Source organism: Colletotrichum chrysophilum (genome assembly GCF_026319265.1).
Source record: "Colletotrichum chrysophilum strain AFK26 chromosome Unknown scaffold_75, whole genome shotgun sequence".
Taxonomy (NCBI): Eukaryota; Fungi; Ascomycota; class Sordariomycetes; order Glomerellales; family Glomerellaceae; genus Colletotrichum; species Colletotrichum chrysophilum.
In genome coordinates, this window is record NW_026517362.1 from 133,319 (window position 1) to 159,520 (window position 26,202).

The window sequence follows — 26,202 nt, forward strand, 5'->3', positions numbered from 1 at the left end:
TGATGTTTCGGCATACAGATTTCCTGAAAGTCATTCTCAAGTACCTATGCCGGGTGTAAGAATATCTATCTGCCTGATGTCCGACGCAATGCCACGTCTTAAGACAGGGACTCAATATTGCGTGTCCGTCTCGTGAGTTACAATGTAGGCAGACCGACTGCTTCTTGAAATTTTCATGTGAAAGTTATCCACTATCGTCCATGTGGGTCAACCAGGCATCGAGAGGACTGGAGGCATCTCGAGAAATTTCTGATGGTAGAGGCGTTGGATGTGACGGGATTTTCAGCAGACGCTTTCTGCGCGCTTACCAGGCGCATCGATCATCTGTCATGCGCCACGACACAGAACCTCGTTCGCAACATAACACACCTGCCTAAATGCAGTCGAATGGTTGGAACCTGCCTTCGCCCACAAAGACCACTTTGGATCGACTCTCTCCCTCACTTTCCGTGGTTTGCAAAGACAAGTTCTGCCATCAGCAACATGTCGAACCGAAAAAGCGGCAATATAAAGGCGGTCACCCGCCTCTTTTCAAAAATTTGCGCCGTCGTCGCCCACCGCAGGCAGAAATCCCCACATAAAAGTCCACTGGCCCGTGCGTCTTGGCCGTCCGCCCGAGATCTATAAAACGGCGACCTCTCGCCGCGAATTTTAGGCTTTTCTTCTTCTTTTTTTCCTTATGTCGACAATACTTCAGAGAATCATTTCTATAGTATTCGACCTATTCTTGGTTCCCTACAGGAGCCACAGATCCCACCCTGGTTGATGAATGATATCCTCGACACCCTAGAGTGAAGAACTCTGGTTGCTTTCGCACTCTCCGTTCTGGAGGGCGGCTCTTGCCCTTGAGGCTTGGGCTGTATAGAAGGCGGTGATGATCTCGTCCCTGACTGTGGTCTTGCCCTTGGGCGCATGGTCAGGGTGGGTGTCGATGGACGTCTGACAGGCGTGTCTTTCTTCTCTTTTTCATTGCTGTCTGGGGCTTGCCCTGGTTGCGAAGAAGAAGCTGTCAATTCGTCTGTGTCGCGTGCGTTTTTTATTAAAGCAGTGACGCGTCTCAATTTACAGTCACCCTTTACTCGACGGACCGCTCGCTCCTGCTGATTCTGCAAGTCACCGCTCGAATTTTTTCTCTTGAGGAACAGATGCCAAATGTCAGGGGTCTCGTGATGCAATAGCTTGGAAAATGTGAGGCTGCAGACGCTGGCGATAGTCAACGCCCTTGAGACGGTTATTGGGCTGCGATATGCAAGACGTCTCACCCTTTCGGTGTTCAGCTGTCGCGCGGACTCGTCAGATATCAAATAAAGCAGATGCACTATCAAACGTTGTTCCACATATCAGCCTCCATCAGTCTTCGTTCGACAAGTGTGTGGTCAAGAAAATCGGCCAGCCACCTTGTGGCGTCGGGATCGTGAACAGTCGAAAAGCAGGTCGCGACAAGGAGGGGCTGGGGAGCGCTGGGGACTTCTAAAGATCAGGCGCGCAGGTTGCAGGGATTGTCAATGCAAGCGTCATTGCGCCTGGGAGCTCCGGCAGCAGAGTTTCGTTTCATCGCATCGTGATCCGCGGCCGAACCGAACGCTCCCTTTCCCGACACACATCTGCATACCGTCTCTCCTCCTCCTCGTACCCTTCTCCCTCGTCGCTGTCAAAACTTATCTTAAAAACATCGGAGGACGCACCCGTTGCAGCTTGTTGGTAGCCACGTGTCGATCGCTCTACTGTCCAGTCCTCTGAGGGATACCCATATCGGATCCATACCGGAAACCCACGAAACGGAGCAGGAATGGCGCCAGGTCAGCCGCTGTAAGTTGTTCGTTCTGTTGTTCCCTGTCTATCTGCACGTCTTCCTGCCAGTGGATTTTCATCCTTTTCCCGTACAAACGCTTTCCCACATGCTCGTCCACCAAGTATCTGCATGTTACCACCGCTGCCGCACTCTCCTCCCCCCCCGAACCCGTCCGTCACCTGCGCAAGTTGCAGCACTAGGTGCATTGGTCCACAGCCCGGTGTGTGCGGTGTGTGCAACCATGCCCACCACGTTCGCCTCCTCAGACTCCTCAGACTCCCAGAGACTCTCGAGACTTTGTTCTTCTCCAAAAACCCAAGTTTGGGATGAGCGGTGGCGCGGGGTTGGCATGTGCGAAACCCGTCCATCCCATTGTTCTTCTTCCCCAAATCGACGCCCGTGGCTTGCACCTTGGACCCCGCCATTCCAAGACATTTCGGGCTGAGAGCTGCGCAAGCTGCGAAGCTTACCGGCCTCCTCGATTCCTGTCTCTTTCTTCTGCCCGCTCTTGCCTTTTATACACCTTATGTTCCTGTAACATCGCAAAATCTCTTTTCAACCTGCACCCACGAGACGTGGCTTGGCCAAACTTCAGGCTCTGCATTGTTCGTACCGTTTGCAGGTGTCTCAGTGATGTCTACTGCTTCAATAATGCCCCGTCGACCTCCGTCGTTGGAATCCGTGGGTTCTGTGGGCTCCCCCATTGACCCGAAGCTTAGGAAAAAGGTCGCCGTCGTCGGCAGTGGATGTGCCGGCATTGCTGCCCTCTGGGCGTTGAATCGAAGCTATCATGATGTCTACATGTATGAGGCCGCGTCAAGGCTCGGCGGACACACGAATACCGTAACTTGGAAGAATGGAAAGTATGAGACGAGGGTCGACACAGGATTCATCGTCCTCAACGCGGCGACGTACCGTGAGTTCACCATGCTGGCTAGATGAGGGCTTCTACTCACACGGTGAACAGCAAACTTCATCAACTTTCTGAAGAGGGTCAAGGTGGATACGGTCCCGACGGAGATGACGTTCGGTGTAACGCGAGATCACGGCTTATTCGAATGGGCCGGCACGAGCTTGGACGCCCTCTTTTCCCAGCGCAAGAACATCTTTTCGCTGCGCATGTGGAGGATGATCTTCGACATTATCCGCTTCAATCAGTTCGCCCTGGACTTGTTGATGGCCGATGATGAGAATGATGCCGCCGCGATGAATGGGTACAGCAAGGGAGCAAGGCGGGAGGAGACGATTGGCGAATACCTCGACAGGGAAGGCTACTCGGACGCCTTCAGGGACGACTACCTTATTCCCATGACCGCTGCGGTGTGGAGCACGAGCCCGGACAAGTGCACACTCGATTTCCCAGCTGTCACCCTCGTTCGTTTCATGTAAGTGTTTCCCGCTGATGGACAATTATTGATGCTGACATCAGAGCAGGTGGAATCACCATCTCCTGTCAACCATTTCGACCAGACCGCAGTGGCTGACCCTGAAGAAGTGTGGAAAGTCATACATCGACGCCGTGATGCACGGATTCCCTTCAAACCACCTCTTCCTTAACACGCAAGTCACCCAGGTCACGAGTGAGGAGGACGGCAGAGTACGAGTCCACACCCACAACGGAAAGTCCGATGTATACGACCATGTCATATTGGCAACTCATGGAGACCAGGCCCTCAGGATAATTGGATCATCCGCAACGCCAGAGGAGAAGGAGATTCTGTCTGCGTTCAAGACGTCAGAGAACTCAGTCGTGCTGCACTCCGACCTCTCACACATGCCAGCCTCAGAGAAGGCCTGGTCGAGCTGGAACTACCTCACTCTCTCATCACCCTCAACTGGGAAGCAGAACATTGACCAGGTCTCCTTGACGTACAACATGAATATTCTGCAGCATATCCCTCGCGAGACCTTCGGCGATGTCCTCGTCACGATGAACCCCCTGCACCAGCCGAACCCGGACACGATCCAGGGCTCTTTCACTTACCGCCACCCCCTCTACACCCCGGAGGCCGTTCGCGCACAGAAGCTATTGCCACGCATTCAGAACAAGCGTGGAATCAGTTACGCCGGAGCATGGACGAAGTACGGCTTTCATGAGGACGGCTTCAGCAGCGGTCTGCACATTGCACAGGATCACCTCTACGCGAAGCTGCCGTTCCAGTTTGTCGATTCCACGTACAGCCGAGGGAGGAAGCCCTCACTGGGACTTGCTGATTTGTTTGTGAGACTCATCATTCTGATAATTCAGGTGTTTGTTGTGAGAGTGTTGGAGAGAGCCATTGGCGCAGCGATGAGGGTCGTTACTCCGCGTGCAAACCGCCTGAAAAGGGCCGTCAAGAACGGGAAGGCTGCATGAGGCAGCTTACAGGCTGGCAACCCACCGTAAATAGATACCTACCTTTCAAATCCCCATCACCCAAAGCAAGGTCGATACCACGCAGATATGCAGGTGTCGTGTCGATGCATGCAAGTCAGTTGTCGTCCAGTGAGTGAAGCACATGCCCCAGGGACCTACAGCGGGATGTCCACTCAGCCCCTCAGCGCAAGGACCCCTAAAAACCGCTGAAGTCAAAGCCCGGTGGTGCGGAACAAACCCCACCCGTCCCGGTAACTTCGGCGTCTGCCGGCGCAGCAGCTCAACCCATCTCACCTCGAATTCCCGAATGGCGTGATACCCAAACTCTTCATCCTCAAACCGCGAAAACCCCCGCGATCATGAACGCCTTACCGCGCCTCCCATGGCGCCAATCGGCACAGAGATGGAGTTGCTTCTTTTGCCAACACGCCCGCCCGTCGCCTCGAAACCTCTCCTCTCCCGCCGCCCGCCGCGCCGCATCAACCACACCTTCGCCGAGGCAGCAAACCGGTCCTAGCTTCGGCGGCGCTCCGTCCATGGAGCAGGTGCATGCCCATTATAGACGGAAGAACGCTACGACAGCGTAGGAACATATACATTTTCAATTGGGCCTCGAAACGGTTGCTAAGAGAGTACGCAGGTACTACACCCTCAGCGTCATTCTTGGTACAGTCGCACTGTCATACGGCTCCGTCCCTCTCTACAAAATGGTGCGCATTCCCTTCTCCCTCTGCAGATATGCAATCAGCAAAGCTGACCCCTCTGTTCTAGATCTGCCAAACAACAGGCTGGGGTGGCCAACCCATCCGTGCCCACGGCCCCGATGTCGACTACAGCGAAGACGGCCTCGCCTCGCGCCTGGTCCCCGTGACCTCGGCCAACCGCATCCGCGTCACATTCAGCTCCTCCGTCTCCGACGTGCTTCCTTGGAAGTTCATGCCGCAGCAGAGAGAGGTACGCGTGCTCCCCGGCGAGACGGCGCTGGCGTTTTACACGGCGACGAACACCTCCGACACGGACATCATCGGCGTGGCGACTTACAGCGTGACTCCTGGGCAGGTGGCGCCGTACTTTAGCAAGATCCAATGCTTTTGTTTTGAAGAGCAGCGGTTGAATGCGGGCGAGACAGTCGACATGCCCGTGTTTTTCTACCTTGATCCGGATATCGTGAACGACGTCAACATGCGCGGTATCGAGACTGTGACGTTGAATTATACATTCTTCAGTACGTTTTGTTGGTTCGTATAATATTGGATTGTCGCTAATGAGTTGAACAGAGGCCAAGTACGACGACAATGGCAGGTTCAAGGCACCTGTGCCGATTGAGCAGAAGTAACCTATGATCTGAACGAATCCGCACTGCGGGATATCGCCACTCCAACACCAACCACCGAAACACTACTGTACAAAAAGATTGTGCTTCTACACCCGTATCATACTAAGAAGCCATAGCATTTCAGAAGGAGGGGCATTTTGACAGGCGTTTACAGGCTACAAGCATCCGAGGACATGAATTAAGCGATATGTAGGTGGACATCTGTAGGATATCATTCCGGCAATGGTCAGAAAATACCGCAGGCCTGTGAACGTTGCACAGGCAATTGAGAGTATTGAAGCTTGAATGGCAACGCAATATTGTATCCAGGTGGTCCGTGAAAAGCTCACTCTAGGAAAGGAATGAGCGCATGATCTCATTGTCTGGACTCGTCCCATGGTAAATACACTGGCGACATGCGAGCTGAGATTCGTTATCTTATCGCCGATGCGGCGGACCTCGAAAGTTTCGCCAGGTACAGAAGCTTGGACCACCTTTCGGGAACCATCACGTGGACCACCTAGGGCAGTTTTTGGTCACGTGTCAGCTGCAGCCGAATTTCGTGTGGGCGTGCAAAATCGACCATGGCCTGTCGGAACTTTTTTTCGACTTTCCTTTGGACATTCCGCTCTCCGACAACCATCAAGAACTCATTCCCGCCCAACGACGTTCCTACTAACGCCCAGCCAAAATGACCAAGGTTAACAAGAGTACGTTCCGCTACTACTCTTGCGATCAATTGACAAAAATGCTGACTTTCTCGCAAAGTGGTTCACTCCAGCCGCCGCAAGTCGCGCGCTGCCCACTTCGGTGCCCCCTCCAGCACCCGTCGCTTCATCATGAGCGCTCCCCTCTCCAAGGAGCTCCGTGAGAAGTACAACGTACGTCAACCCGCCGCGATGGCCTCCCAACCGACAGACACTGACCCCCACAAAGGTCCGCAGCATCCCCATCCGCAAGGACGACGAGGTCACCATCGTCCGCGGCACCAACAAGGGCCGTGAGGGCAAGATCACCTCCGTCTACCGCCTCAAGTACGTTGTCCACGTCGAGCGCGTCGTCCGCGACAAGGCCTCCGGCCAGTCCGTCCCTCTGGGCATCCACCCCTCCAACGTCGTCATCACCAAGCTCAAGCTCGACAAGGACCGTGAGTCCATCCTTGAGCGCATCAAGGTCGGCCGCGAGCTCCGCGTCAAGTCCACCGCCTCCGCCTAAATTTTCCCCAACATCAATGATGACGACCATCCCAGCCTGAGCAGGGTTTGAAAAAGTTCTGTCTCTGGCTGGGATTCACCCAACGATCAGCGGCAATTCAAGGGACAACACAAAACGGTATTACTCAAAAGCACGGCGGCGGGAATGACATACTACGATATCCATCGACGGCGTTTTGCGATGACGACGCAACACCTTGAACGCGTTTTGGCAATGGCATTGCCTGGAATGGGAAAGGACATGAGGGAATCTTAAGGCTAAAAAGCAAAAAAGTTTCTAGAAAATCAAATGAGAAATGCTCTTTCTCAATGGCCACTTCCACGTCTTCCGTGAAGTGCTCCATGGGAGGTTCTCCCGAAGCCACCATCGCCCGCCCCTGCGGGGGCGATGCTGTCTTGGGGCCACACTCCCCTCTTTGCTACACACAAGTTGTGACCTGCTGACCTGACCACAGCACTGCTTGCGAAGAGGATACTCGTTCCCTTACATGAAATTGGAATGCCTCTCAATGGTAGGTCCGTCGTAGAAGTTCGTGTGCATGTACGCTAGGATATCTCCGCGTTAACCAACAAGATCCATGGTTTTCGAGGTATACGACTGGCGAAGAGTAACCCGGTAGGAGGGACTTTTCCAATTGGAATCACCACTCTCCTGCTCTCGCCCGAAGATTTTCACTGAGCTTTGTCTATGAGGTCGGAAATTTGATGGTGAGGTACATACTTTCTCCTTTCGTTTTGTCTTTTGGCATGAACCCCGATTGTCTTGTAAAGATCCAACGCAACTGCTGTGAGGTAGCCCAAGGTGCTGCGCACACAGCTGGTAGATAGGTTACAGGACCAATACACACAAGTTTCAGCACCCTCGTTTCCCTGCTTCATACCTGCCGCCCTTGGGCGCTACTAAAGCGTCGCCAATCACACTTCGAAACGGTCTTGAATCCAAGTGATGCTGCCAGAGGCGCTCAATTCACGGGAATTTCTCGGGAATGATGGCTTGATCGCAACATTTCGTTCTTTGGTCAATCCTCTCGCTCAGTCCCGCGTTTTCCCCTGGCGGGCCGTGTAAGTCGGCGGAACAGTCGTAGTCGCTACTTGAGACTGAAGCCAAAGCAAGCCATCAGGGAATCAGCAATATATTGGTTTATCATTCATATCTATTGCATTTTCTATGGAGGAAGGAAGAGGAGGTTGGCTAGGGTTGACATCTTACAAGTGCACGGCCTTAATACATCAGTACATGCATTTGCTCACGTTCAACCTTATTGCGCGATACCATTCTCCTCGAGCTGGACTGCGTCCTGGTTCAATCTTACTTTGGTCAAATGCGAAACAGCAGCAAAGCACAAACGGAAATGTTTTGTTAGTCATTTTCCGACTGTCTGTCTCATGATTGAGCAGCGCAACGGAGGTCATCTCCGTCCGGTGACGCGATCGGAGGTCAGCGACAACGGCCATCAGGCGAACGCCGGTCGCCCATTATGCATATAACCTCATTGTCTAACCCAGGCCGGTTGATACAGGAGACCAAATTCAAACAGCCCCATTGATACGGTACTCTTCTTGCGCTCAAACGATGTCTCGCGATCCAAATCGGCCAAATATCGTCCTAGCTCTAGCCGACAATCTGGGATGGGGAGAGCTGGGATGTTACGGCGGAGGCGCTCTCCGGGGCGCCGCGACTCCCCGAATCGACAAGCTCGCCACCGAGGGTCTCCTCCTGCACAACTTCAACGTCGAAAGCGACTGCGTGCCCACGCGGTCCGCGTTGATGACGGGGCGCCACCCCATCCGCACAGGGTGTCGACAATCGGTCCCGGCCGGCTTCCCGCAAGGTCTCACCCCGTGGGAGAAGACGCTCGCCGAGTGCCTCAAGGACAACCACTACGCCACCGCACACCATGGGAAGTGGCATTTGGGCGACGTCCCCGGGCGATACCCGTCTGATCGCGGTTTCGACGAGTGGTTCGGGATCCCGAGGACCACGGACGAGACGCAGTTCACCTCGGCCATCGGGTACACGCCCGAGGTCGCGGAGCTTCCGTACATCATGAAGGGTGTAGCTGGAGAAGATTCGGAGAATGTTCGCATTTACGACCTTGAGGCTCGACGGCTGATTGACGAGATGCTGGTGGAACGATCAAAGGACTGGCTTACACGGCAGGTGGAGGCAGAGAAGCCCTTCTTCCTCTACCATCCTCTCGTCCACCTTCACTTCCCGACTCTGCCTCACAAAGACTTCTCTGGGAAGACGGGGCAGGGTGACTTTGCGGACTCGATGGCCGAGATGGACTACCGCGTCGGCGAGCTGCTGGATCATGTCGATTCCTTGGGGGTCAGGGACAACACCATCTTCATATTCGCCTCGGACAACGGACCCGAGTTCAGAGAGCCGTACCGTGGCACCGCCGGTCCTTGGTCCGGGACGTATCACACGGCCATGGAGGGCAGTCTGCGCGTGCCGTTCATCATTCGCTGGCCTGGCCAGGTCCCGGAGGGTGTGACGTCCAACGAGATCGTCCACGTCACGGACATCTTCACGACCGTACTGGCCATGACCGGGTCCAAGTTGCCAAAGGACCGGCCAGTTGACGGCATCGATCAGACGGCCTTCTTCAAGCAGCCAAGCACGGTCAAGTCCGAGAGGGAGGGGTTCCTCTTCTACATCAAGGAGGAGCTGCGGGCCGTCAAATGGAAGGACTGGAAGCTGCACCTGGTGTGGGAGCCCAAGGTCAACCAGTCCTCGGGCCATCTCGAGTCGCCGTACTTGTTCAACACAGTGAGGGATCCAAAGGAAGAGACGGACATCTTGGCTTTCAACACGTGGGTCTTGCAGCCGATGATGAGGTTGAGGACAGAATTTCAGAAGAGTTTGACGAAGGACCCGGCGCCCCCTGATCCGTTGAAGGACTTCTTCCGATAGGAGCTCAAGCATATTTTGAGCTTCTATTAGACTATGAACAAATATCTTAGACGTCCAACGCGCATTTGTCGATCCAAGGCTGAAGCTGACGGTTCTAGACGATTTCCAAAGTCTCACCTTGGACAGTAGTGAGAACAGTCGTGGAACCCTGTCTTACTGTGAACAGCTATCCCCCGATACACGACTTATGCAACTAGATAATTCAATTCTCGTCTCAAGTGTGACCGAAAACATAGACTAGCCCCATTCTGTGAAACTGTGAGTGCAAGTATCAATGTCATGGTAGTCAAGATCTCGTGAAACAGCCCACCTGCATAAAGCCTGGGACGTGGTCCCTGTCCCGGGGATCTGGATGCGAGTTTCAATGTGATTGTTTCTCTGATTGACATGGCTCGTTGTTCTCCCTTGAAACCCGCCAACCCAAATCAAGCTTCAAGCTAGGTACTCAAGAAGTTATGGGATCTTCAACAACTACCTACCAGACGTTGTTGCAAACAGTCTTTTACGATTCAGAGGGCTACTCGTCTTTACAGAGAACCTTTGCACTTCCGCCGCAAACCGTGGCTTTTACTCCCCCAGCCAGCACATGCACCAATTTCCCCAGGTCCATCTTATGCAACGAAGTAAAGACTGAGAGCATCACTCGCGGAGTCAGCTGCTGGGCCGACAAATTCATTACTTCTTCAGCAGCTTCTTTCCCTGAAGAATGTTTTCCAACGACTTACAAAGGTGTGCAGTCCCCAGCGGGCGATGATTTCAGTACGTTCACCTCGGCTCATCCATGGTGACTCCCGCTTTGATTAAGAAAGGGTAATTCCGCTGACAATGTTCTGAATGTAGGTGAAGCGTTCACTTTAGGATACCCGGGCACAGCATGTATCAGCGGCTGGACACCGGCATGTACGACTTCCCTTACCTACAACGTCCCCACTGGCAAATACGTCCAAACTTGGTGTTGTCCCCCAGGAGGGTGGAATTGTCTAACAGCTTCCATCGGCCCACCGTGGCGGGATTGTACGAGTCTTCTTCAGACGCCAACAGAGGTCTGGATCAGGGCTTCTGAAAGCGGAGGAAAAACGATTTATGACTCTTACAGAAGGCCTCTGGCCACTTGCTGTGATTTTTACTTGGAACCTGTACTGCAACAACCTCCGACTTGCCCCTTCAGCTAACGGCCTACTGGTCACGTGATTTCCTGTAGATCGCCCTTTATTCCTATTTCCCCCCACGCGCGTAGTTACATGCGCTATCTATCAGACAATCTTATTACTTTTAACGTTACTTTAATAATAACTTCACAGCTTTAACTGAGTTTAATTACTATAGCAGACTTTCTTTAACCTTTTAACCTTTCTTCTAACTCTTATATACACCTTCTATTAACTTAGCTATCTTCTTTATAGCTTATATTTAGTCTAAGCCTTCTATTAATTAAGCTAATATCTTTATAGTTCTTTAGTTATTAGTAATATCCTTAATATTATAGTTAAGCTTAGTTAACTTACTAGCTATACTACCTTATTAAGAATATTATTAAAGTAGGTATAATAGCTAGAATTAGTAGTAAATATAGCTACCTCCTCTAGTAAGATTTACTAAAGTAAATAGGTATAAGCTATAACTATAACGTTAGTTTTTAGGACTATAAAGTAGGATATAGCTATAGTTATCCTATTTATAAAGCTTTATATATTAAAAAGTATTATTTTATTAATTATAATAAAGCTAGTTTTATAAATAGTATTAATTTTAGTATCTCAATATATACTTTAAGTAAAGCTTTATAGTATAAAACTTTATAGATTAAATAGGATAGAATATATTATAAAGTTATAGAAATTTAAGTAGTTTATTTAAATCTAAGTAGTTTATATTAGCAGTATTAACTTAAAATTAAGGATAAGAAATAAGCTTATGGCTTAGTATAAATAGTAGTATCTTAAGTATATAGCTAAGATAAGCTTTTACGTAGCTAACTTTATAAAGCTATCTCTATATAATAAGTTACATAGGTAAAGCTATTAACCTTACTAGTAATAAAGTTATTATTAATATAATACTAAGAGCTATAATAATATATACGTCTAGCCTAGATACTTTCGCTTATACATAAGCAGCTATAGTCAGGTTTGGCGCAGGTAGTTATTCCAGGCCCCTAGGTATATACTACAATCTTCTTACTGGACGAATCACCGGCCGAAGTGCTCTTACTGGATTTATCTACTGTGGACCCTCTTATAGGGTGGGCTATGAAACTTCCTCAACATGACTCTTACAGAAAAGTTCCGGTATCGGATCCGTCGAGTTCGGGGCCAATCTATGTCACTCATCCGGTGTTCCCGCTCTACGGCAAGGATGTTGATTTCGACACTCAAAGCGGAGGAGGAAAGGGTTTGTCGCCGGGAGCTATAGCCGAAATTGTTGTAGGGATAGTTGTTGGACTTCTTGCTCTGGTTGGAGGTGTCTTGTTCGTCGGCTTGCGAAAGAGGAGACAGAAAAGGGACGAACGTTTTTCTCAGTCTGAGGTTACTCCTACAGAAGGAAATCACAACTACCAAGGTGTGACTTATGATAGCAAGCACGGTGTTCCGGGCTATGTCCCTGAAGACAGAGAGATGGAAATTATGTACCCGACGCCGATTGAGCTATCCTCAAATACAAGGGCGGCAGAGGTAGAAGGGAACAGTCGTCCCATTGAAGTAGCATCGTAAGAGTGTCTCGAAGTAATTGATATGGAAGCCTTTCGCCGCTCAAGAGACGTGTCCCGGCTACCAATTGTCGTCACTTTGTGATGTTTCCTACGGTTTGTCAAGATCCGTCCGAGGCCTTGTGAGATTGTTCAGTCATTGTGATGATCTCCTGCGTAACGACAGCCGACAACAATACAGGGATATCTCTTCGCGGACACTCGAATTTTCCGATATCGAGGAAGTTGGGAGCTCATTCAGTAGAGGGTTACGCGGCAGGGGTCTTCCGATTCTTCCAGACAGTCACCACCAGAGACTCATCATCATATCACATCAAATTACAGATACGGAACCAAAATGTGATAACGAAGTTGTATTGTGCGTTATCAATCGCCCCTACAAAGCCCTATCGTTCTCCTTGTAGTATGTGGATCGAGCCCTGTGGAGTGAATCAGGCTATGTAGTCACATCAACCTTGCTGTTCCTTCCCTCTCCCTTGTCTCGTTCCGTCTCTCATCGTCCCTCGTCGTCTCTCATCGTCCCTCGTCGTCTCGCTCCGTCCCTCGTCGTCCCTCTTCGTCCCTCTTCGTCCCTCTCATCTCGGTCTCGCTTGTCTCCTAGGCGGCTTTGAGTTTGTCGACATGGCCAACGAGACTTGTGACAAGATCGCTATTGTCAGCGATATAGCTGAATTGGACCTTCATATCGGTGTCGATTTGACTGAAAGGGGTCTGCGACTCTCTGACCGTGCGCAAGGAAATCTCGGCGTCCCCAAAATGGTCTTCATCATCCATCAGGACGTGAAGGTATCGGCCCAACATCCTGACGAGTTCCTTGGTCTTTCCGACACATTGGTTGACCGTTTTGCGCATTTTGGCAAGGTTGTTTTCGATGCCTTCGAGGTCTAATTGTAGACCGGCGAGCGCGTCCAGGCGAACACACGCCTGAGCCCTTTGCTCATATTGGGGTGTCAGGTGCTGTTGTGTGACGGCGTAAAACAAGACGCTGTTACCGGGAAGGCCCTGTGAGAGCTGGCTCCTGATCATGGGAATCTTGTCGTTCAGCTTGCCCTGGTCGTTCGCGATGTTTATGCTGTAGATCAGGATCAGCAGATCTGCCAGGTACTTCTTGCATCCCTCGACGGTTCGAAGGAGCTTGTCCCGGTTGGTTTCCCTCGTGCGCTTATCGGTCGTCCGGCCCATGTCGCAAGACAAGCCATCCTTCACGCACTTGAGGCAAGCATTGCGGCGGTCCTCATCTGGTGTGCAACGGAGCTTCGAGGTTCTGCAATTAGAGCAGCTTTTACTGCTCACTTTTCTTTTGGTGGCAGCCTGCTTTTTCACCCTGTTGCCCGCGGTGTTGGGCTTGAGGGCTTCAGGGACGATGAGAGGCTGAGGTGGGGCCCCCACCCCGAAGTTGTTGTTGCTGCTGCCCTTGTCGTTGCCGTTGCCCTCGTTGTTGCCGTTGCCGTTGCCGTTGTTGGAGATCGGGGCCGGTCCCGGCCACATGCTCTCCATGAGTCTTGGGTCAATGTTCTGGGCGGCGGGGACGCGGGACGGCTGGGGAACGGAGGGGAGCTGTGGGTAGGCTTGGGAGAGGAAGGGGGTCTGTCCGTTGTTCACTCTCATGTCTCCCTCGAAGCCCAAGAGGTTGTTGGGGCCCAAAATGTCGCGACTGTAGGCGTCCATCTCTTCTCGGGAGAGGCGGCGGGAAATGTCGTCGTAGTTGGCCTGGGGGCGCGCTTGTGAGTAGAAGGAAGCCTGTTCATTGTTCGCCTCGTCGGTAGCGACGGCTACCATGTCTTGCTCGGCGTCCAAGAGGTTGTTGGGTGGCGACTGGGCGTCAATTCGGAGTGCTTCGGTGAGCCTCTCGTAGAAGAATACATCCTCCTCTTCTACGTGGAAGTTAAAAAATTCCTCGTGGGTGGCCGGGGGGAAGGCCTGGGGGTGGATTTCATTGTTAGAACTAACAACGTCGTCCGAACCCGCTTGGGTGACGCCCCTCTCCATAAATTGCTCGTTTTGACTCTGGTAATCCATTGGTTCGATATGTCGATAGAGTCAGGGGGTGTATGTAGTATTGCCCGCTGATTAGGCCACACGGGGTAACAGGGGGGAGGGGTAGAAGTGGGAGTGTATACGATGAAGCCGACCACGTGTATACAGGTTATTCAGGCGAATAGAAGGGCAGTGATTTATCGTGACGATGATGGAAGACGAGAGAGAATCTGACCTATCGTTACGATGATGCAGAGAAGGAAAGAAACGAGGCAGACTCCTCGAGCTGCGAGATTTTCTCTATATACTATGGCACTAGGAACCTCTCGAGCTTTTGGCATGTAGGTATACAGACCTTTCAACTCTCGACAGCCATTTCACACCTGTAAGTTGTCTGGTGATTCCACCGATGACTCTGGCTAGTTGCCACCCCATTTGGGTTGACCACATTGCACCTTCTATGTTCACGACTTGAGGCTTCACGACGCCGCCCAGTTGAGTTTACAGTCCGTATTGAAGAAGATCAAAGGGGTTTTGAAGCTCGATGAGAATGTGGCATTGGCAGCTGCGCACCAATGACGAGGGCACGACCTGCTCCATAGCCATCCATGCGCGTCTATCCTCTGGAGTACTTCATCTGTAGCCGGCTGAAAAATACCAAATGGCCCCAGATATCTGATTTCAGAAGATATTTTGTTCGGGACCTGCGTAGACAATAATACGGGCGAGTGAGTAAGTCTTGAGCCTGTTGGCCATGAGTTGGGGCATTGCTGGCGAGCGAGACAGTGTAAGCAACACGATAAGATGCTGAAGGTTTGTAGGGGAAAGCTTGACGACGCCAGAGAAGCAAAAAGAAGCGCTGAAGAGGTGTTCTGCCGGTGTGGATGGGTAAGAAATGCAGAAAATGACGGTGTTATGCGCATATCAAGTCGACTTACACGCCTGCCCAGGCACCAGGGTTTACCGAATTGTCAGGGTGGACAGGCAATTTTTCGGGTTCCGTCATAATTCTCAAAAACTTCACTACAGACTCGATTGGAATGCTATCAGTTTGGTTCAAATTGGATGCGCAGTCGCGAGCAATTGAGAACATCCCGCGATTTCTGCTGAGCGATGTCGTCAAAATTATCGGGGCGCTGCGCTTACATTGGAATCAGGGGCAGTCAGGCACTGGTAACGAGAGCCAGGGGAGCGATTAACCTGATTGGGCTGCTGGACGCCCTCGCACGGGTGTTCCTGGAAAAATCGGGGACATGTGCGTCCGCGGAAAATTTTAAGGTTCCCCGCAAGCCATCTCCGCCAGGTACCCTTGTCCGTAAAACAACGACAAGTGATTTACGAACCAGCGGGATAGGAGTGTAAGTGGCCGTAAATGAGCGTCGAGCGCCGCCCACGGCCATCAATTGGCGAAGAAAACGTCACAATGTGAGTCAAGTGCGCATCTGAATCTTTTCCGGCAAGGTATACAGCACGAGCTTGATGGCGGTGCTTTGCTTTGGCCCTCCTGCTCTGACCGCCCAGAACGCTCTCCGGGTGTGAAGGGGCCAAAATTTTATGCCTGGGAGACGATTTCAACCCTTTTGGTGTTTTTCTCATAATCACCCTGTAGTACTACATGGGTCATCGAAGAAGCATCTGGAAAAGAGAGAGAGAGAGAGAGAGCACATCCGGGTTAGTGCTGCGCTACCGAAGACGGGGCGCCCTCTCCTCTACCCTTCCCTACCTTTCGAGACTGAGAAGAGAGACTGGGAAGAGAGACTGAGAAATATGAATTGGTAGACAGATAGTGGACATGAAAAGGACAAGGTAGAATATGCGTCGGTCGCGATCAAGGAATGGGCAAGACGGCTGTTGGACGATGGCTGGGTGTCTGCAGACTCTCAGGGGGCGTTCATATCCTGCTAGCTTGACCACGAGTTTCTTCTAAAAGAGAGCAGTGCATCAATAGTTTTGATACTCGCATGATTGCATCTTGATGGCAAGCGTCTGGACGGCCGTCAATTGCAACACCTGCGTTGGATCAATGCGAACGAAGGATCCAAGGAGTCGCTGCCCAGCCAGGTTAAGCGACCCACCCAATTGACAAACTGACGCTGTGTATCTGTCGCTGGTGTTTTTTTGTTACTATTGAAGAGGTCGTGCTATGGGAGGAGGTGGGGCTTCAGTCAACCAGTGTCTGTTTATGTGGGATGCAATCACAGCAGTTGATTTTCAGGGGTGGATATCACAACATAAGTGAGGCTCACGCCCATTTAGATATCAGCACAAATAATAGATCTAACGCAGTACATCTCAAACTCAATTACCGCGAAACAAATAAAATGCGATAGCAATATCAAAGGTCAAAATAGCAAAAGAGTTCACCCATCGGTGTGGGCTAATCTCTGGTGCACATGCTGGGAATTTTCGATCGATCGGTATTTTTTGCCTGTCGTCGCGTAGGCTCGAACCCATATCCTCCACACCACCCTCCTTGATCCTAGACCTCATACCATTGTGCCAGCGGTCAAGGCGTCCCTTGGCCGCTGACGAACGAGTTGGTCTTGCGTTGATCTAAATGCCCCCGGGTCCTGCTTTTGCTGTAGTTCGTATAGTTCGTTGTGCTCGTGGTTGACGCGATTTTTTGTGTTATGCCCTCACCTTACGCGACTGCCTGGCCGGGGGCCCACGTCCTCTCTCAGCTGCCACGTGAGGCGATAGCGCAGCTGCGAGTATTGTAGCATTCTCTGCTGGTTTCTCTGTATTAATTGAAGCTGACGATATTATCCTCCCTCTTCGGCCTGAAGTTTTCCTTCTCGCGCATTTTCATCTCACTACAACGCCGGGCCATTTACTTGCCATTGCTCCTACTCTTTGCTTGGGAATCACCCACGCCCCGAGAGAAAACAACAACTAGACACAGCCCCAAAATTCACCTGGAAACCGATCTTCATTCATCCGACCCAATCTTTCTGCCCATCTCACTCACCCTTGTGAATTTGAGTCTATCGTGACAGCTCCTCACACGTCCCCTTTCGCAGTCCCCCTTCCCTCTCTGCCACCCCTGCCCCTCGCCCACCCCCCTGCCTGTCAAGTTTCTCCCACACGCCCCTGAACTTACACCCCACCCTACCTACCTGTTGGCTCCTGTACAGTCTACCTTGCCTCACTTTAGTTGCGCACACCCTGCGCACACCCTTCCTTCCTTCCAAGTGTCCGTAGCAATGTGAACAAAAGTCAAATGGACAATTGCTCGACAGTCGGAACCCAGTGGCCCTCGCCCTGAGCTGTTGCTGGAAGTGAATCATCCACCTGAGGTACGTAGGTACTATGGTCAGAGGAGCCGTGACTGCCTCAAGTCTGAAAATCTCGCTCCTTCCTGGCTTCATCCTGGCCCCTTCCCAGCACCGCGCTGACAATGAGAGGACGCAAGAAGGGCCTTGCTGCTCACCAACCGGGTTGACACCAAGGTCATGTACGCAAAAGATTCGCTATCAGCAAAGTGTGGTGGCCTGTGGAGAGAGAAGGTGGGTTGGGCAAGTACCTGCTGCGTACGGTTCTTTCCGATAACTTCCACGGACCATCTTCACCCGGCCTACACCGAAAGATCTGAACTCTATACATGGGTGAAAATTTGTTCTTACTCAGCGGTAGACTTGAGAACTTTCTAGAGGTACCTGGCAAAGCTGGTCCGGATACGGAAGCATACGGCAGCGCTCCAGGTGCTTCGTATGAGTGGCATTCCCGAGGTTTCCGTTGCGACGAAGTTTCAGTACCATACCTAGGCACCTAGCAAACGAGGTGAGGTGTTTGAGAAATGCCATTGCCCGAGAAACTAGGTGGGCGACAGTTTTGCTGCCACAGGTCACCGAACTCCATACCGATAGCGGGAGGCACTTGAAGAAAGACATCGTCTTCGTATTTCGTGCTGCGACTTAGGTAGCTGATCAATTGGTGCCCAAATGTCGCCAAATTCTGTCCTTAGGGAATGGATAGTGTGTTGCAAAAGTACGAGCCATGCAGAAGGAGCCGATGCCTCCAGAACAGCAGCGGCAGCAAACCTAAATGGCACAGCCAAAGCACCAGCCGCTCTATAGGGGATGTTCAGCCTCGGAATCGTAGCCGCACCATCTATGACCTTCGTTTGGCGAGGAAAGGTACCGGTATCGGTGGCTGTGATACCAGGGCGGGTACCTGAGAAGCTGCTGGGTGAAGAGGTGGTGCCTCGGTACATCAGGCGAGGGCGAAGACAACCCCTGGCGGAGGCACCTTGCCAGCTTGACTTGCCCAGCCCACTGTATGGTTTATCAAGGAGTGAGTCGCTCGCCCTTCCGAATCCCAGATAACTAGCTCGCAGTTACTGGGCGTGCATGGCTGAACACGTTAATCTCTAAGTGCAAAATCCTATGTTGGGTTTTCATAGGATTGACCCAGGGCCCTGGCTTCGATCCGAACTTTTTGACCTTTTTTCGTTTTCTTTTTTCTTGTTACTTTTTCACCGATTCTTTTTGCTGATTCCAGGTCGATAGACAGCGATTGTGAACTGAGAGGTAAGAGCACTTAGGAGCCCATCGTTTGGACGGACGTCTGGGCAGACAATCTGGCTCTGACGAGCGGGAATACGCTTCTAACAAGCTGCGCAAGCAGTACGGAGTTTGCAGGACGAGTATGACCTGGATCTTCATTAGCCCACATCCCTTACTTTTCACCTAAAGGTGACTTACAGCCACGGTCTGATGAGGCCACTCGTAGTACAGAGTGTAACTCAAGAAGTGATTCCCAGTTCTGAAGGCTTGAGTGACGCTGGAATGACACTTACTGAGCTCGCGTGTGCCGCAGTTTTCGCACTTGCTAGCTCACCCATGGTGAGAAAGAAGGCAGAGAGCAAAAAGGGTTGATGAGAGGCTGACTTCCCGATCTGAAGACAAGCAGATCTCGTGAAACAGAAGGAAGGATCTGTCTGGGTACAGAAAAGTGGTCGCCTAAAGCATGTTACTCAAAGGCTACATGCTCTACATGCTGTCAGTGAGCGACTCGATATCCCGGAAACAAGTACACGGTAGGTAGCATGGTAGCTGAGTAAGAAGAGAGACATATGGCCATAAAGTTCCGAGAAAGCAGAGTAAATTGTGCTGGTTTCAGTCTGTGCCCAGCTCTGTTTGCTGTGCCATTCGGCTGCATCCTTGGGATGGTGTTGAACTGTGCAGTACGCTAGCTAGAGCAGATGTTCAAGAGCTACCGAGTACTTTCATGCAACTTGAAACGCTTTTGTTCGGTGGTTGAAGTTTGGAATGCCATGAATGTCATCTCAACGAATAGGCACCTCGCCTCATCCCCAAGAGTTGTGTACTGTGGTGAGCTTCATGAAGCTATCACGAGAAATATGGGTCAACAGCGTTGATGGAGTTGCGGGAGTCGGTCCGCGAAGACGCAGGGATGCAGATAGTTGGCATTGAGTGGCGCCAGGCGGTGCCACCTGGGTCATACCGAGGTCCATCGAAGACTGATGGAAGCCGACGATATGCGGCCAAGCTCTTGGGCCCCAGCTCTTGGAGTCGCTTTTTGATCTGTTGCCAACCGACCCCTCGTTGGCTTTTGACGACAATTCAACTCCCAAAATGTTTTCCATCCGTCCAGCAGTCTGTCGGGCGTGCAGAAGGACGCAGCTCCGTCCTCTACGAACCTTTGCGACCGCTACCGGTCCGATCCAGCAGCCTCCCCGCGACAACTACGTCAAGCTCGTCGAGGTCGGCCCACGCGATGGCCTGCAGAACGAGAAGAAGACAATTCCCCTCGCCACCAAAATCGAGCTGATCGAGAAGCTCGCCAGGACGGGCTTGTCGACGATTGAGGGTGGCTCTTTCGTCGCACCCAAATGGGTTCCCCAGGTGAGCTCTTGAAATAGCCTAACCGCACTTACGGCTAGAGCTTCCTTGCTAATACCGGATGCCTGTAGATGGCCAATTCGAACGATATCCTCGAGCACATCCTCACGAAAAAGATCTCTTCGCCCTCTCAAATATCGTACTCCTTCCTCGCACCGAATACCAAGGGCCTGCAGAACGCCCAGGCGCTGCTGGCCAAGTATCCCGGCGCCTTCGCTTCGCAGCTCCAGCCCTCGGCCGATCCGTCGACGCCCGCGGTCGAGGTCGCGGTCTTTGCGGCTGCTACCGAGTCGTTCTCCAAGAAGAACCTGAACTGCGACATTGCGACATCGTTGGACCGCTTCCGTGAGGTGATCCGCGACGCAAAGGCTGCCGGCCTCCGCGTCCGCGCCTACGTCTCGGTCGTCCTCGGCTGCCCGTTCGAGGGCTACGACGTGGACCCGCACAAGGTGGCCGAGATCGCGACGGACCTGCTCGAGTCTGGCGCCGACGAGATCTCGCTGGGCGACACTACTGGCATGGGAACCGCGCCGCGGACGAAGGAGCTCCTGAGCTGCATGCGGTCGGCGGGTATCAGGAACGAGGATATTGCGATGCACTTTCACGATACGTACGGCCAGGCGCTGGTCAACACCGCCATATCCCTGGAGCATGGCATTCGCACCTTTGACAGCAGTGTTGGTGGACTTGGCGGGTGCCCTTACAGCCCTGGTGCGACTGGTAACGTGGCTACGGAGAACATGATCTACTTCATTGAGAGTCTGGGGATGGAGACTGGCATTGACCTGGACGCCATGTCTGATATTGGCGCGTGGATCACGGGGGAGCTGAGCAAGTCCAACGACAGCACCGTTGGAAAGGCGGTGTTGGGAGCCAGAGCCCGTGAGGCGTCGGCCGCTTAATTTGTAGTCAAGCGATTTCAATTCAATTACCTAGTTCAAAGCAGTACATGCCTCGCCATGTTTCCTACTTGCGCTGGAATGCATCCGTTGACACTTCCTTCATCCGTTTGCAGACGTCCATTGGAACGGGCAGCAGGCGGGGGGGAGGCAGGTGCCAGTCATGTGATGTCACTGCCACAATGCACCTCAGCGCCCAAAGTTCATGCTGACACTGGGAGCTCCAGGCCCGCGCGCTGGCCTGCACCAGGGATCTTATCGGCGCCACTGTGACCAGCTTACCGAACAGGCTCCACCGAGACGAAGCAAGCTCCAGTCCAGTGCATCGCTGTAGACGACACTCGCCTGCCAACCTCCTTCAGCTACCTTACCGGTGCATCACCAACCGTCGCTCAACCATCCGCCCGACCACGCCCTTCCTATCGACCCCTTCGCCCCCTCCATCCGCACATTTCTTATAATCGGGCGCTGTGTCATTGACTGTCGACGCAATGAGTGACCCGCGCGAGCCCTCCTACTCGATTGTGCCGAGAATTCGGTACAACACCGTCGGCGGTGTCAACGGACCCCTCGTCATTCTCGAGAATGTGCGTGTCGCCCCCCCCAGGCTGCGACTTCGCGGAAGAACACTGTCGAAAACGGGCGCTGACTTGAACGCAGGTCAAATTCCCCAGATACAACGAGATTGTCTCCCTGACCCTTCCCGATGGAACCAACAGACAGGGCCAGGTCCTCGAGGCTCGAGGTATTTACCCATCCAACCCGCATCCAACTCGACCCGTGTGCTGACAATAACCATAGGTGACCGAGCCGTTGTTCAGGTATGCGAAGCGAAGCGATCGTTCGAATAACACCGATTAACGATGGAAATAGGTCTTTGAGGGAACGTCAGGCATCGATGTTAAGAAGGTATGAGATCATCGCCATCTCTATGCTGGGTGACGTGCGCTAAATAGACGACAGACGAAAGTCGAGTTCACGGGCGAGAGCTTGAAGCTCGGTGTGTCGGAGGACATGCTTGGTCGTATCTTTGATGGTTCCGGACGAGCTATCGACAAGGGCCCCAAGGTCCTCGCCGAGGACTACCTCGACATCAACGGCAGTCCCATCAACCCCTTCTCCCGTGTATGTTACACCTCCCCAGACCACGGTCGCATTCGGAATGCTAACGGCAGCTAGGAATACCCCGAAGAAATGATCTCGACCGGTATCTCTGCCATCGACACCATGAACTCCATCGCCCGTGGCCAAAAGATCCCCATTTTCTCTTCGTCTGGTCTGCCGCACAACGAAATCGCCGCCCAGATTTGCCGACAGGCTGGTCTCGTCCAGCAGAAGGGTGTCACCAACAAGGGTGTTCACGACGGCCACGAGGAGAACTTCTCCATCGTTTTCGGTGCCATGGGTGTCAACTTGGAGACTGCCAGATTCTTCACCCGCGATTTCGAGGAGAACGGTTCCTTGGAGCGTGTCACTCTTTTCCTCAACCTGGCCAACGATCCTACGTGAGTTCACCCAACATCTCTTGAAAAACCTTTGACTGACAGCCCGCAGTATCGAGCGCATTATTACTCCCCGTCTGGCCCTTACTACCGCCGAATACTACGCCTACCAGCTCGAGAAGCACGTCCTCGTTATTCTGACCGATCTGTCGGCCTACTGCGACGCTCTGCGTGAGGTTTCTGCCGCACGTGAAGAAGTCCCGGGTCGTCGTGGTTACCCCGGTTACATGTACACTGATTTGTCCACCATTTACGAGCGAGCCGGTCGTGTGGCTGGTCGCAACGGATCCATCACCCAGGTCCCTATTTTGACCATGCCCAACGAGGATATCACTCACCCCATTCCCGATTTGACGGGCTACATCACGGAGGGCCAGATTTTCGTCGACAGAGGTCTGTACAACCGTGGTATCTACCCGCCCATCAACGTCTTGCCGTCGCTCTCTCGTCTCATGAAGTCTGCCATCGGCGAAGGCATGACCCGCAAGGACCACGGTGATGTTTCCAACCAGCTGTACGCCAAGTACGCCATCGGTCGTGACGCCGCTGCCATGAAGGCTGTCGTCGGTGAGGAGGCTCTGTCTGCCGAGGACAAGCTTTCCCTCGAGTTCCTCGAGAAGTTCGAGCGCCAGTTCATCAACCAGGGCCAGTACGAGTCGCGTAGCATTTTCGAGTCTCTCGACCTCGCGTGGAGCTTGCTCCGTCTCTACCCCAAGGAGTTGCTCAACCGTATTCCCGGAAAGGTCCTCAACGAGTTCTACCAGCGTGCGGCGAAGGAGGCCAAGGACAAGGGCAAGCAGAGGCAGCAGGTGCAGCAGAACGAGGAGAACTTGATTGACGCATAAGCATAAGCGGAAGACGCCGTACGTGCGGTGGCATGATATCCTCGAGGGCCGACAGCGGAGGGATCGTCGGCCTCCTCTTGTGTATACATATGAGGGGCCCGGGAGTGTGGGCGACTTTTGGACCTAGACAGTGGCATGCAATTAGTAGTTCCTATCATGTCGCGGTTCAAGTGCAATGTTTGTCATGTTTTGCTTTGGAATTCAATATAATTAGTTGATCTAAATGGTTTGCCCAAGGTTGTAATCGTTTTCTACGACGGGGATGTCTTTATGCGGCGCATATGTACCGGAAGCTGATCTGCAGCGGGCTTTGATATTGGCTGCGGATTCATATACCGCACGGACCAACTTCGTCAACCAGCCGCACCGCCTCGTCGAACCCCACACCCTCCACACCATGTCCAAGCCAACTCCCCACCATCGGCTGCGGCTACCTTACCTCGACCTTACGCAAGGCACGATTCCCGAGCAAACCCACGACACGCCGACCGCCAATTCCACAGAGCGAGCGACGACAACGGCAGACTTCCGACACAGCTAGTCTTGTAACACGATCACTCTAACCCTGTCACATCACCTACCACAACACACTTCGAAGCTTCGAATCCACCGAGGTCGCCGCCACAATGTCCATCATCCAGCAGCACACGTCTGCTACGCTCAGCGACGCCTGGCGCACCATCAACATCGATGCCCTGCAGGAGGACTCGCCGCACAACTTTGACACCTCCACGCTGCACCCGCCTCAGCCCGAGATCGACGAGTCCGAGGTCCGCGGGCTGGCTGGGCAGGTCAGGCAGCTGTTGAGGGGCGGTGATGCGGAGGGTGCGTTGAGGGGTTGCTTGGAGTTTCCGGTGTACAACGGCGCTGATGCCGCCAAGGTAAGTTTTACTTGAATCTTGAGGGCATGGCATGTTGTTCAAGGTTGCTAAATGATTGCGTGTATTGCAGGATGCCCACCTCCAGACCATCACCGAGGTCCTCCAGTCCATTAAAGCCTCCGAGATGACGCCGCTGCTCAAGTCCATCTACGGATCCCCCGGCGGCCCCGAGCTGCTCGACGTCCTCATGAAGTACATCTACAAGGGCATGGCGGGTTCCGCTGGTGGTTCGTCGGGACTGAGGTCGCCGCCGCCGCAGGCTGCGCCCGGTGGGTTCAGCCAGATTGGCGGACGGCCCGGCGGTACGAACGAGAATGTTGGTAGCGCGATGAGCGTGCTGCTCAGCTGGCACGAGAAGGTTGTCGATGTTGCTGGGCTGGGATCTATCGGTCGTGTCATGACGGATTGGAGACGGGTTTAAGGGGGATGTGGAAGTAGTGTCTGTGTGGAGATAATGACGTTCATGACGAGCGGGCATGGGCCTTTGGTCAAAAGTGGTAGACAGATTGGGCGTGCCGACAATGAAAGCCATAGATTTTGTTCGTTTTTTACGAATTTGTTTTTACATTATTTGTTACAACGAATGTGGGAGTGTCTAGCTGGACTCGAGCACGTCCTTGAGGTTGATCTCTCCGGATCCTCTGGGTAGCGGCTTGGGCTGCTCGCCGCCCTCGTGCCACCCGATCATGTAGATGACTCTAAATGTGGCGGGAATGCTGCCGTCCTCGTTGCCGTGCAGCTCCCTGTAGATGCCCTCGTTCGCCAACAGCACGTCTCTCCTGATGGCACCCATCTCGCGGCCGAGGATGGCGTTGCCCTCGCCCATGGCCTGCAGGTCCTGCATCAGGGAAAAGGTGTCTGGGTAGTCGACGATGATGTCGTCGACGTCGACGGTGAGCATCTTGAAGCCGGCGCGCTGCATGAGACCGCCGACGTCGCGGACATCCGCCAATGGCGAGACGTGGGGGGATATGCCGCCGCGGCGCTCCTGCTCCGCAAGCTGGAGGGAGGTGCGCAGCTCGAAGAGGCTATCGCCGCCGAGCATGGCGCCAATGAAGGGGGAGTCCGGCTTGAGGACGTTGTTGATCTGGGTGAGGACGCCGGGGAGGTCGTTGATCCAGTGGAGGCTGAGGGAGCTGAGGACGAGGTCGAAGGAGGCGGGCTCGAAGGGGACGTGCTCCTCGTCGACGAGGACCTGGCGGGAGATGTTGATGTCGGCGTTGAAGGGGAGGTCGGCGTCGCGGTGGAGGAGGGAGTGGGAGGACTCGGCGGCGACGAGCTCCTCAATGCGGGTGGCGAGGGGCGGGGAGATTGGTTTCGAGGGGTCCGGGTCCGGGTTCTCGCGGGTGAGGGCGCGGGCTATGTTGCAGGAGTTTGCGCCGAGGTCGAGGACGCGGGGGAAGGAGCGTTTGATGTCCTGAGAGTGAGGTTCGTGTTAGTGTGTGTCCATTGGAGCTTTATAGAAGGGAGATTTACGAGTAACCTCTCGCATAGACGTGAGGCGACTTCGTCTTTGAGGTAATCAGCCTGTCTGCTGGCCTCGGGATTTGAGGCTGCGCGCTCCTTCTGCAGCCATTTTGTGCGGCGGTTGAAGACCTGGAAGGTCGGGGCGCCGGCGGCTGTGAAGGCTGACCGGCAGGAGACAGCGGCAGGGCCTCCCCGGAGAAGCCCGGAGACGGCGCCGGTGGGAAGCCGGGGGTTCGGGGCCGCGAGGCACAGGCGTTTGAATGCGTGGTTCATTGGGCGGCGCAATGCATTTCTGGCGGACATGGAGGATGTAGTGTGTAAACGTGTCAGTACCTCAGCTGCGGAGAAGGCAGAGAAGGGTCTGTGGGAGTAAGGAACTGGCAAAAAAAGAAGGTTTTTCTTCTTTTAGATCTGTACGAGGGGAAGCTTGCCGCCGCCGCAACTTTCCAATGGGAATTTTGGG

The 26,202-nt window shown here is 53.2% G+C and overlaps 8 protein-coding genes across 8 annotated transcripts; 6 read left to right on the plus strand and 2 right to left on the minus strand.

Moving 5' to 3' along the window:
• Positions 1–2,443: 2,443 nt before the first annotated feature.
• On the plus strand, positions 2,444–5,484 carry COL26b_008522 (uncharacterized protein; the record flags this gene model as incomplete). The annotated part of the gene is made up of 5 exons (XM_053181280.1): positions 2,444–2,708; positions 2,760–3,177; positions 3,227–4,101; positions 4,936–5,373; positions 5,426–5,484. 5 exons carry the CDS (start codon positions 2,444–2,446, stop codon positions 5,482–5,484), a joined length of 2,055 nt encoding a protein of 684 aa, XP_053034784.1.
• Positions 5,485–6,154: 670 nt separating this feature from the next.
• Positions 6,155–6,678, plus strand: RPL26A (60S ribosomal protein L26A; the record flags this gene model as incomplete). The annotated part of the gene is made up of 3 exons (XM_053181281.1): positions 6,155–6,173; positions 6,232–6,344; positions 6,400–6,678. The coding sequence occupies 3 exons, from the start codon at positions 6,155–6,157 to the stop codon at positions 6,676–6,678; spliced, it is 411 nt and encodes a 136-aa protein (XP_053034785.1).
• A 1,572-nt stretch (positions 6,679–8,250) lies between these two features.
• On the plus strand, positions 8,251–9,597 carry COL26b_008524 (uncharacterized protein; the record flags this gene model as incomplete). The annotated part of the gene is made up of 1 exon (XM_053181282.1): positions 8,251–9,597. The coding sequence occupies one exon, from the start codon at positions 8,251–8,253 to the stop codon at positions 9,595–9,597; it is 1,347 nt and encodes a 448-aa protein (XP_053034786.1).
• A 3,304-nt stretch (positions 9,598–12,901) lies between these two features.
• Positions 12,902–14,323, minus strand: COL26b_008525 (uncharacterized protein; the record flags this gene model as incomplete). The annotated part of the gene is made up of 1 exon (XM_053181283.1): positions 12,902–14,323. One exon carries the CDS (start codon positions 14,321–14,323, stop codon positions 12,902–12,904), a length of 1,422 nt encoding a protein of 473 aa, XP_053034787.1.
• A 5,555-nt stretch (positions 14,324–19,878) lies between these two features.
• COL26b_008526 (uncharacterized protein) lies at positions 19,879–21,047 on the plus strand (the record flags this gene model as incomplete). Its single annotated transcript, XM_053181284.1, has 2 exons — positions 19,879–20,148; positions 20,217–21,047. 2 exons carry the CDS (start codon positions 19,879–19,881, stop codon positions 21,045–21,047), a joined length of 1,101 nt encoding a protein of 366 aa, XP_053034788.1.
• A 488-nt stretch (positions 21,048–21,535) lies between these two features.
• Positions 21,536–23,391, plus strand: VMA2 (Vacuolar ATP synthase subunit B; the record flags this gene model as incomplete). Its single annotated transcript, XM_053181285.1, has 7 exons — positions 21,536–21,631; positions 21,705–21,789; positions 21,846–21,865; positions 21,918–21,953; positions 22,008–22,169; positions 22,224–22,549; positions 22,599–23,391. The coding sequence occupies 7 exons, from the start codon at positions 21,536–21,538 to the stop codon at positions 23,389–23,391; spliced, it is 1,518 nt and encodes a 505-aa protein (XP_053034789.1).
• Positions 23,392–24,017: 626 nt separating this feature from the next.
• Positions 24,018–24,693, plus strand: COL26b_008528 (uncharacterized protein; the record flags this gene model as incomplete). Its single annotated transcript, XM_053181286.1, has 2 exons — positions 24,018–24,272; positions 24,343–24,693. 2 exons carry the CDS (start codon positions 24,018–24,020, stop codon positions 24,691–24,693), a joined length of 606 nt encoding a protein of 201 aa, XP_053034790.1.
• Positions 24,694–24,867: 174 nt separating this feature from the next.
• On the minus strand, positions 24,868–26,042 carry COL26b_008529 (uncharacterized protein; the record flags this gene model as incomplete). Its single annotated transcript, XM_053181287.1, has 2 exons — positions 24,868–25,689; positions 25,749–26,042. The coding sequence occupies 2 exons, from the start codon at positions 26,040–26,042 to the stop codon at positions 24,868–24,870; spliced, it is 1,116 nt and encodes a 371-aa protein (XP_053034791.1).
• Positions 26,043–26,202: the final 160 nt, after the last annotated feature.